At 46.1% G+C, this 12500-nt stretch overlaps 1 protein-coding gene across 2 annotated transcripts in view; it reads right to left on the bottom strand.

Moving 5' to 3' along the window:
* The window catches only part of btbd11b (BTB (POZ) domain containing 11b), a 51352-nt gene that overhangs the window by 14955 nt on the left and 23897 nt on the right, over positions 1-12500 (bottom strand). For both annotated transcript variants that reach the window (XM_035524844.1, XM_035524845.1), the window contains 4 exons: positions 10368-10517; positions 1835-2039; positions 1199-1351; positions 670-835 (listed from right to left, as the gene is read on the bottom strand). In XM_035524844.1, the coding sequence (XP_035380737.1) occupies positions 670-835; positions 1199-1351; positions 1835-2039; positions 10368-10517 (674 nt within the window). The remainder of the gene's footprint in view (positions 1-669; positions 836-1198; positions 1352-1834; positions 2040-10367; positions 10518-12500) is intronic.

Raw genomic sequence — 12500 nt, 5'->3', positions numbered from 1 at the left:
CACGCTCCCTGTCTTACTCTCCCTGTCTCTCTTCCCCTGTCTCTCTTCCCCTGTCTCTCTTCCCCTGTCTCTCTCCTCCTGTCTCTCTTCCCGTCTCTCTCCCTGTCTCTCTTCCCTTGTCTCTCTCTCCTCCTGTCTCTCTGCCTGTCTCTCTCCCTGTCTCTCTTCCCCTGTCTCTCTCTCCTCCTGTCTCTCTCCCTGTCTCTCTTCCCCTGTCTCTCTCCCTGTCTTTCTCTCCTCCTGTCTCTCTCCCTGTCTCTCTTCCCCTGTCTCTCTCCCTGTCTCTCTTCCCCTGTCTCTCTCTCCTCCTGTCTCTCTCCCTGTCTCTCTTCCCCTGTCTCTCTCTCCTCCTGTCTCTCTCCCTGTCTCTCTTCCCCTGTCTCTCTCCCTGTCTCTCTCCCTGTCTCTCTTCCCCTGTCTCTCTCCCTGTCTTTCTCTCCTCCTGTCTCTCTCCTCCTGTCTCTCTCCCTGTCTCTCTTCCCCTGTCTCTCTTCCCCTGTCTCTCTCTCCCTGTAAACCCTGAGTTGCTGTAAGAACCAGAGCTGCATGGCAGTGTTGATGTACTGGATGAAGACCGCGAGAGCTCCGTTCACCCTGCGATGGATGTCTGTGATGTGTGTGTGTGTGTGTGTGTGAGTGTGTGTGTGTGTGTGTGTGTGTGTTTTATACCTGATCGCTCTTGCTGTCGATGCCATCAGGGCCAAGCAGACTGATGGCCTGTTTGACCAGGTCTGTGCGTCCACAGTTCAGCATACGGAAGCCCAGATCCTGCAGGAACTTGGCCTCAGTGGTTGCGGCGTCCAGCTTCCGCGACACGCAGAAACAATCGTCCGTCCTGCAGGAGGGACACGGGAACGCTACGGTAACACTGCAAGGACATCCTGCAGGCCCAACCCCCCAGGCAGGGCCTCTGAGCTTACTGCCAATGAGAAGTACTCAGTCTTAAGGGCACTAACATTAACATTTACACTCTTGCTCTGGACATGCAACAGTGTGGACGCTGAGAAGGATCTGGCTTTGTTTATCTCCGGATCACCTTTACTCAATGCCGTACACTCACAGGGTTCGGACTTAAGTAACAGTGTTGGGAAAACAGTGCACATGTCTATCAGGATGCACACACCCTGGACTCAAACAGTGTAGGAAAACATGATTGTGCTCAGTACTGCTGTTCACGAAGTCTGGAATGGTCCCGTACTTCAGCTGTCGAGGTTCGCAGTCCACCCCAGGCATCAGGACCCTGGCTGCCTGTCGGACGTCATCGCTGTCGATGGAGGAGCTGCGTCTGTGCTCGGCATGTGCCACAGCCACTCTGATCCACTCCATGATGGGCGGCAGTACAGCATACGGCCTGCAGGGGGAGACAGGCAGCAGACTCTGGGCGGACAGCCAGTTTGACTCACGCTGGACGGACTGGCAGGTTTGCTCAGCTGACAGCAGCTCAGCATGTCCAAGCTCTGAAGGCTCTGCCAAGAAACATCTCACAGCTGAAGCTGGACTCTCACAGACGACCTTCCACTCATCGTCTGAGTCAAGCATTAAATGATCAGTAGAGGAATCCTGACCATTCTGCTGAATCTATTGTTAATTTAAAAAACCAAATAAGACCGTGACACAGGTATGTGCTTAAAAGCTTATCAAAACATCTCACCGAGACGGTTTTTGTTGCCTTAGTTATGGTTTCGTGTTCCGTAGTGTCTTGGAAGAGACGCTGAACTGCACGGGTTTCCCCACAGCTCAGCGTTTCAAACACTTCCCGTCTGCTTAAAAGGTACAGAGCTACCATAGCAACCCAGTGACACTCCGGGAAATGCAGACAAAGGGCGTGCGTCACCTTTCCATGTGCAGGGAGACTTTGGGGGGCTCTGGGCTGGGATTCTCCCAGTCCATCTGAGGGCAGTGCATGAAGTAGCAGAGAGTGTACAGTGCCTCAGGCTCCCAGTGCAGCAGGCTGGGCTTCTGGTGGACGGGCGTCCCGTTGCTCTGGTTCTGGACGCTGAGCGGTTGCAGGTGATGCATGGCTCTGGACACCATGTCACCTGTGGAGAGAGACAGTTCCGCTCAGAGGAGGCTGGTACTGGGAACTTTGGGAGGACGAGCAATGGGCCTCACGCACACACACACACACACACACACACACACACACACACGAGCATCAGGCAACACCCTCTCCCTCTGCCTTAGCCATGGCAGTCACATACACACACACACACACACACAATCACACATACACACACACACACACACACACACACGAGCATCAGGCAACACCCTCTCCCTCTGCCTTAGCCATGGCAGTCACATACACACACACACACACACACAATCACACACACAGACACACACACACACACACACACAAGCAGGGGTCAAAACCCACTCCCTCTGCCTTAGCCATGGCAGTCACATACAGACACACACACACACACACACACACACACACACACACACACACACACACACACACCCATTCATTCTCTATCTCTCTCACACACACACACACACACACACACACACATACACACACACGCACACCCATTCATTCTCTCTCTCACACACACACACACGCACACACACACACACACTCACTCACATGCACACTCACGCACGCACACACACGCACGCACACACACACACACACACACACACACACACACACACTTAAGAAAAGTGGGGAGCAGGAAGAACAAATTAAGATAATCTCTCTCTATCTCCCTCTATATATCTCTCTCTCTCTTTCCCTCTCTCTCACTCCCCCTCTCTCTCCCTCTATCTCTCTCTCTCCCTCTCTCTATCTCTCTCTCTCTCTCTCTCTATCTCTCTCTCTCTCTCCCCCTCACTCTCTCTCCCTCTCTCTCATTCTATCACCCTCTTGCTCTCTCTCTCTATCTCTCTCCCTCACTCTCTCTCCCTCTCTCTCATTCTATCACCCTCTTGCTCTCTCTCTCTCCTTCTCTCTCTCTCTCCCTCTCTCTCTCTCTCTCTCTATCTCTCTCTCCCCCTCACTCTCTCTCCCTCTCTCTCATTCTATCACCCTCTTGCTCTCTCTCTCTCTCTCTCTCTCTCTCTATCTCTCTCCCTCACTCTCTCTCCCTCTCTCTCATTCTATCACCCTCTTGCTCTCTCTCTCTCTCTCTCTCACCAGTGTCTTCATTCTAAACCTTTACATACATACATGCCATTAAATTCAGAGGCCTTAACACTTCTAGACCATAACAGGATTACGCAACACCCCCACCCCTCATGGGGCAGTATATAAACATGCATAAACATTCATTAAGAGTTCCACTCTGTTCAAACAGACCTAAATTTGGGCTTCGTCTCCTAGATCTCCTTTGTCTAAGTGAATTAACAATCTGACGGTCAGTGTGTGGTGAGTGCGGAGGAGTCTGGTGTGTAGAGAGTCCCGTGGTGTGCGGAACTGCTCTGCACGGAGTGCAGTAACAGGGTCACTACAGAAGACTCAGTGTAAACAAGGGAGCAAAGGCACAGAAATTACCCAGCAATTACGGGATTACACGGCGATATGCAATCCTCATATTACGGGACTACATGACGATATGCAGTCCTCATATTATGGGATTACATGGTAATATACAGTCCTCATATTATGGGATTACATGGCGATATGCAGTCCTCATATTATGGGATTACATGGCAATATGCAGTCCTCATATTATGGGATTACATGGCGATATGCAATCCTCATATTATGGGATTACATGGCACTATGCGGTCCTCGTATTACGGGATTACATGGTGATATGTGGTCCTCATATTACAGGATTACATGGTGATATGCAGTCCTGATATTACGGGATTACATGGTGATATGCGGTCCTCATATTATGGGATTACATGGCAATATGCGGTCCTCATATTACGGGATTACATGGTGATATGCGGTCCTCATATTACGGGATTACATGGTGATATGCAGTCCTCATATTATGGGATTACATGGCAATATACGGTCCTCATATTACGGGATTACATAATGATATGCGGTCCTCATATTATGGGATTACATGGCGATATGCGGTCCTCATATTACGGGATTACATGGTGATATGCGGTCCTCATATTACGGGATTACATGGTGATATGCGGTCCTCATTTTATGGGATTACATGGCAATATGCGGTCCTCATATTACGGGATTACATGGTGATATGCAGTCCTCATATTACGGGATTACATGGTGATATGCGGTCCTCATATTATGGGATTACATGGCAATATGCGGTCCTCACATTACGGGATTACATGGTGATATGCATTCCTCATATTACGAAAGCCATTAACTAGAGCAGCACACTTCACACTGATCTTCAGATAATGACAGAGGTGTTGACATTTACACCTGCAGACATGTAGACACTAGAACGAGGCTGAGAAACACACACGCACACACACACAGGGTTCTTGTGGGCGACATTTCTGTGGCCGGTAGATTCATCTCTTATTCATGACAGACGGTGACTTTTCCCTTTGAGGCTGAGAGGTGGCAGGAGCTGAGTGGGACCGATATCTACTCCGAATAAACCATGAGAGAGATATACACTCCGGATAAACTAGGAGAGAGATATACACTCCGGATTAACTATGTGAGAGATATACACTCTGGATAAACTAGGAGAGAGATATACACTCTGGATAAACTATGAGAGATCTATACACTCCGGATAAACTAGGAGAGAGATATACACTCTGGATTAACTATGTGAGAGATATACACTCTGAATTAACTATGTGAGACATATACACTCTGGATAAACTATGAGAGATCTATACACTCCGGATAAACTAGGAGAGAGATATACACTCTGGATTAACTATGTGAGAGATATACACTCTGGATTAACTATGTGAGAGATATACACTCTGGATTAACCATGAGAGAAATATATACTTTGGATTAACTATGAGAAATATATACACTCTGGAATGACCAGAAGAGTGATATACACTTCAGATTAACCATCAGGGAGACTCACTCCTGCAGCTACTGGCACTTATCGACTCCTTGATGCACTCGTTCTCTGTCTTGAGGATAAACTTACACATCGACACTGTAACTGCCATGAAGATGACTCACTGCAACGCAGAAATCACAGGGTTTGAACAGAATGAAAAAAAAGATGTTCCGATGGTTTTAGGAAAACTAAACTGAACGAATGGAATGAAGAAATAATGAGGGTGGAGCTGAATAAGGAATGGGGGTGGAGCTGAATAAGGAATGGGGGTGGAGCTGAATAAGGAATGGGGGTGGCTCTGAGTATGAGAGATGAGGCCTGCCTTGGTTTAGCTCCACCCAGGGCCACAGAACACACATCTTACCTGATCTAATGCGTGATTTCCTCCAGTCTGTCCTAAGGATGCTGTGTGCTGAACTGTACACAGCTGAACTGTACGCGGCTAAACTTGGCTTCTGAGCTACTGAGGCAACAGAGAAGCTACGATAATTTCACTCTTACCCGAAACACTTAAGAGATGTGACATTGTGCAAAACACCCAGTAAGACTGTACTTACTCATCTGAAGGTTTCACACACTACGGAAACACAACAGTGACCGTGACGGTGGGGACCCTGATCACTGCCTGACCGTGACGGTGGGGACCCTGATCACTGACAGACCGTGACGGTGGCGAGACTGATCACTGACAGACCGTGACGGTGGCGACCCTGATCACTGACAGACCGTGACGGTGGGGACCCTGATCACTGACAGACCGTGACGGTGGGGACCCTGATCACTGACAGACCGTGACGGTGGCGACCCTGATCACTGACAGACCGTGACGGTGGGGACCCTGATCACTGCCTGACCGTGACGGTGGGGACCTGATCACTGACAGACCGTGACGGTGGGGACCTGATCGCTGAGAGAACGTGACGGTGGGGACGGTGGGATTATCCAGACACAGTACTCTTCCACCATCTCAGCAATTTGTCACATATGGTGCATTTTGCCATCATAGCAGCACTAATGCACTGCCACTGAACACGGCTTGTAATTGTCTTGATAAAAATGGCAGCAGTACCTTCATTAAGGAAAGTCCTGAACACTAATGAGGAGATGACACAGATGTGGTCTAGCCAATCACGGATCACAGCAGTGGCCTTGCGAAGAGACACATTATTTCATTCGGTTACACTTGCCCCACTGGTTCTTAAGCAAAAATATAAAATTCCACCAATGGGAAGGATTCATATTTTCAATCTTAATTCTTTAGATGGTTGTGGCTAATGTGAGACTAAACTGAATCAGTGCTGTCCCTCGGGAGAGAGGATCTCCACGAACAGGACGCACTGTGCTTGCAGGAGAAATTTGGGCAGCCACTGTGTTCCAGCTTTCAACTTTTGCTAAGCTTTAAAGTAGAGCCCTGGGACATCAGCACACCGAACAGCCTCAACCTGCACCTCATCTAAGTGACTGGTGGGCATTCAGAGGATGATGTGATGAGAGTGCTGTCAAGGAGAGAGCAAAGGTTAGACAGTACTACTGCTTATACACTCACTAATACTACTGCTTATATACACACACTAATACTACTGCTTATACACACACTAATACTACTGCTTATACACTCACTAATACTACTGCTTATACACACACTAATACTACTGCTTATACACTCACTAATACTACTGCTTATATACACACACTAATACTACTGCTTGTACACTCACTAATACTACTGCTTATACACTCACTAATACTACTGCTTATACACACACTAATACTACTGCTTATACACACACTAATACTACTGCTTATACACTCACTAATACTACTGCTTATACACACACTAATACTACTGCTTATACACTCACTAATACTACTGCTTATACACTCACTAATACTACTGCTTATATACACACACTAATACTACTGCTTGTACACTCACTAATACTACTGCTTATACACTCACTAATACTACTGCTTATACACACACTAATACTACTGCTTATACACTCACTAATACTACTGCTTATACACTCACTAATACTACTGCTTATACACTCACTAATACTACTGCTTATATACACACACTAATACTACTGCTTGTACACTCACTAATACTACTGCTTATACACTCACTAATACTACTGCTTATACACACACTAATACTACTGCTTATACACTCACTAATACTACTGCTTATACACACACTAATACTACTGCTTATACACTCACTAATACTACTGCTTATACACTCACTAATACTACTGCTTATACACACACTAATACTACTGCTTATACACACACTAGTACTACTGCTTATACACTCACTAATACTACTGCTTATACACACACTAATACTACTGCTTATACACTCACTAATACTACTGCTTATACACACACTAATACTACTACTTATACACACACTAGTACTACTGCTTATACACTCACTAATACTACTGCTTATATACACTCACTAATACTACTGCTTATACACTCACTAATACTACTGCTTATACACACACACTAATACTACTGCTTATACACTCACGAATACTACTGCTTATACACACACTAGTACTACTGCTTATACACTCACTAATACTACTGCTTATACACACACTAGTACTACTGCTTATACACTCACTAATACTACTGCTTATACACTCACTAATACTACTGCTTATACACACACTAATACTACTGCTTATACACACACTAGTACTACTGCTTATACACTCACTAATACTACTGCTTATACACTCACTAATACTACTGCTTATACACACACTAATACTACTGCTTATACACACACTAATACTACTGCTTATACACTCACTAATACTACTGCTTATACACACACTAATACTACTGCTTATACACTCACTAATACTACTGCTTATACACACACTAATACTACTGCTTATACACACACTAGTACTACTGCTTATACACTCACTAATACTACTGCTTATATACACTCACTAATACTACTGCTTATACACTCACTAATACTACTGCTTATACACACACTAATACTACTGCTTATACACACACTAATACTACTGCTTATACACACACTAATACTATTGCTTATATACACACACTAGTACTACTGCTTATACACACACTAGTACTACTGCTTATATACACACACTAGTACTACTGCTTATATACACACACTAATTCTACTGCTTATACACACATTAATACTACTGCTTATACACACACTAATACTACTGCTTATACACACACTAATACTACTGCTTATACACTCACTAATACTACTGCTTATACACACACTAGTACTACTGCTTATACACTCACTAATACTGCTGCTTATACACTCACTAATACTACTGCTTATACACACACTAGTACACACTAATACACACACTAATACTACTGCTTATACACACACTAATACTACTGCTTATACACACACTAATACTATTGCTTATATACACACACTAGTACTACTGCTTATACACACACTAGTACTACTGCTTATATACACACACTAGTACTACTGCTTATATACACACACTAATACTACTGCTTATACACACACTAATACTACTGCTTATACACACACTAATACTACTGCTTATACACACACTAATACTACTGCTTATACACACACTAGTACTACTGCTTATACACACACTAGTACTACTGCTTATACACACACTAATACTACTGCTCATGCTCATGTGCACACCCAACCATGCTACATATATACATAGATACAAGTCTACCTCTCTCAAGTCTGCAGATCTCTTCACATACACTCTGTGATGGCTGTCCTAACACGGACACAGCCTGTGTGTGACAGGCTGATTCCTGCCAATAATGAAGGCTTTCAGCAGGATGTGTAAATCAGGCATAGTGATGTCTCTTCAACCTTTCTCACAGGGCATTGTGAAAAGCCAACACAGAGAGAGAGAGAGAGAGAGAGAGAGAGAGAGAAAGAGAGAGATTGAGAGGGCGAGAGAGAGCGAGAGAGATGAGGGAAAGAGAAAGAGATAGACAGAGAGAGTGAGAGAGAGTGATGAAGAGCGCGTGTACGAGGAAGAGAGGACACAGAGAGGCAGGGAGGTGACGCCGAAGGAAATGCTATATTCAAATCTCCATGGATACTGCGCATATGAAAGAAGGCCTGTAGAGGTTTGGTATTTAAGTTAGAATGCGTGTGGGCATTTTTGGAGGGAGTGGGAGGTCCAGTCAGCATTTACCTCCTGCTGATGTGCCATCTCTCCCAGTGAGGTGCAGGAGGCCGCATGTTCAGGAAAACAGCGGTTCCACACGCTCTGCTCTTTCTGTGCTGGTTCTGTACTAGTTTTGAGGAATATATTTGTCAAATCACAGCTGACACCCAGCCAGACACGGCGGCACTGTGTATTCACACACACCCACGGACGGCAAACGCAGATCCAGTTTGCAATACATGGCTCTGGTTCCCGTACATCACTGCTCCTTCTTCAGCAGAACAGTAATCACACTCACCTGTTTGCAACCACACTATGGCGACACAAACCGGCAGGACTTTCAGTCCCAGTGCTTTCAGTCCTGGTTCATCCTGTTTAAATCTGTCTCCTGTGTGGAGTCTCAATGTTAGTCTCCTCTTTTCCTTTTCCTTGTGACTGTGTTTTTTTAGCTTCTGTAATCAAACCGGATTGTGTTTGCTTGTCCTGTCCTGCCTCACACAATGTCTCAATATTCTTCATTCAGAGTCTGTGATACTGAAGTTGTCTACTTTCGACTTGTCTAGTCTAATCAATATTTAACAGTAAATGAAATGTTTATTAATATACCAAATATAGATCTCAGGAAGAGAACAGGCACACTGTTTAAATCATTGGATTACAGTACAAGATCACTGGTTTCTTTAGCGGTGATGTTACAAATGAGATTTTTAAACACAAGCTCTAACGATTTCAGCTATTTCCATAAAGGATAAAAGGTGTCTCTAATAGTTCTAATTGTAATGCCAGCAGACTGTTAAATGTCTTCACGGTCACTGTAGTCTCATGGAGTGAAACTGCACTTCACGGCAATGACTGTGGGCGAAATCTGCACTCTGACAGTAGAATGTAAAACACAGGAAGTGGCAGAGTGGGCAGGAATAAGACTGAGAGTGCATCTGTATATCCAGAGGTGACCAAACACGTTTCCATGTGTATGTGAGAGAGAGTGAGATGGAATGAGATGGTGTGAGACAGTGAGAGTGAGAGAGAGTGAAGTAGAGATACATTAAGATGGGTGATCACTCAGAGGACCTTTGACCTTAGAGTGTTCATTAATGCATGAGAGCTTTGCGTTGAGACTTTTTCTGAAGAACACCCTTATCACGGAGGAGATTCCGGGGGCTGCCGTAAAGATGTAAACGTGTGGACTCACTGAGCTCAGCGATGCTTCCCACCCGGGTGGCCAGCAGACACTGCTCTAGGGTGCGGAGCTCCATTTCACTGTAGGCCTGGCCATCACCCAGCTTCCCTAGTCGCTGCTGGTCCCTGTGGAGACTCAAGCTGTCTGGCAGACAGAGGATCCCTTAGCGAGAGAGAGAGAGAGAGAGAGAGAGAGAGGGAGAGAGGGGAGAGTTTGTTAGGAGGCACTAAGTAAAAGTTTACCTAAAAGGATAATGCTTGGCTTTAAGAGCTACAGCGCTGGACATCCAGGCCAGACCCTTTATCCAGGACGTCTGGCCCAGATCCTTTATTCAGCACATCCAGGCCAGACCCTTTATCCAGGACGTCCAGGCCAGACCCCTTATCCAGCACATCCAGCCCAGACCCTTTATTCAGGACGTCCAGCCCAGACCCCTTATCCAGAATGTCCAGGCCAGACCCCTTATCCAGAATGTCCAGGCCAGACCCCTTACTCAGGGCATCCAGCCCCGACCCCTTATACAGGATATCCAGGCCCTTATCTAGGACGTCCATCCCATGAGCCTGTTCACCACGTTTATCTCATTGGTCACGCACGAATGCCACCTTTTCAACTTAATCAGAAAAAACTGCCAAACATGGTATTTCACACATCACAACACCACTACTAGCACCTTTTCAAGTTAATTGGACTTTCTGTCCCTGTGTACCAGTCCTGATCCTGTGCAGTACGTCTAAGATGTTTGAGAGCTCCGTGTAACTCCACCGCTGCAGACAGGCACATCGCTGACTGGAGACCTGACTGCACTTATTGATGAGGTGAATGGAAGAGCTATTATGTTTCTGAACACACAGCAATTACAGTAGGAACAGCATGTGCCCATCTCACAACACAAACAGAAGCTCCTGTGTTTCCCAGCGACCAAGTCAACGAAATCTGTTCATTATTTCAATTCTCAATTTCAATTCCTTCACAATTTCACATATTATAGCATTCCATTATGGTACTATTAAACCCATAAATAATGTTGGGTTCCCTGCGTGATACCATGTCACTCTTTAACACACACAGGTGGTGAACAGGGCATGAGGAAGAACTGCTGAGGTGAGATGTGTCCTGAGAAAATGAGTTTTATCCCTGACTACGATACCTTCTCTCCCTCTGCCAAAATCAGTGGCCTGTTATATTATAAAGTGACAGAAACAAGATGACTCTACCTCTCCAGTTCACACTGCCGCATTTATTTCGGCGGTTTCATTTTTACAGTTGTGAGATAAACATAATTTCTGGGATGCCTGTCAGTGAGAATGCTGTAGTCCTAAGCTTAGCACCCCCATGACAAACGCCGTCGATGTACACGCAAAGGCTCCGACTATAAACAAATCCCTCACAAAACTCATCACGCCACAAATGAAGTGTCGCTGTAATTATGTTCGGCGCAGTTACGGTATGCATCAAAAAGTCAGGAAAGCCTCCGCTGCAGTGATTGCATTTTGCTTGGTGCGAGAAAAGCACATCCTTGAAAAATTTGCCCTAGGTTGCCATGGAAACATGGTGGGGGGGGATGCACGGGTGTTTGCTTGTAGCGGGGGAGGGGCTGTACCAGGAAATGCATGAGCAGACCTCGCCCGCTCAGAAGCGTGCTCTGCAGAGTACGTGCGCCACGTTACGCCACGTGGGCGCACCTGTGCAATGCCTGCAGATCTGGGAGAGGTTTGACCAGACCAGCTGGTCGGCTGGGCGGCCGGCGTTCGGCCGAGAGAGAGATGGTATGTGAGGTGGGAGCAGAGTGAGCGCCCGGTGCCCGCGTCTGGGACCGAGTGAACAGCTCCGTGGGGTCTGAGCAGCTTTGCAGGTCGGCGAATGGTGCCAGGCAGCCCATCGGAAAGGTTTAAAAACAGCGGGTGGGTACAGCTGGCGTTTCACACGCACGCACGTGCACTTTCTCTTCAACTCCCCCCAAATAACCCCAAATCCTTCAGTTCTGAAGTAATCAGGTCACATTCCAGTGGGCTATAAAGAGAGTACAGGCACACACACCTTTAACGTGCAGTGCGATTAAAATGCCTGGCTGCAAACCTTTAACGTGCAGTGCAATTAAAATGCCTGGCACGAGCCCCTGAGCTCCCCTTTCCTGACAGAGGG

The sequence above is a fragment of the Electrophorus electricus genome, chromosome 4, assembly GCF_013358815.1.
Source record: "Electrophorus electricus isolate fEleEle1 chromosome 4, fEleEle1.pri, whole genome shotgun sequence".
Lineage (NCBI taxonomy): Eukaryota > Metazoa > Chordata > Actinopteri > Gymnotiformes > Gymnotidae > Electrophorus > Electrophorus electricus.
Note: the sequence above shows the minus strand (reverse complement) of the source record. Positions and strands in the feature narration are given on the sequence as shown.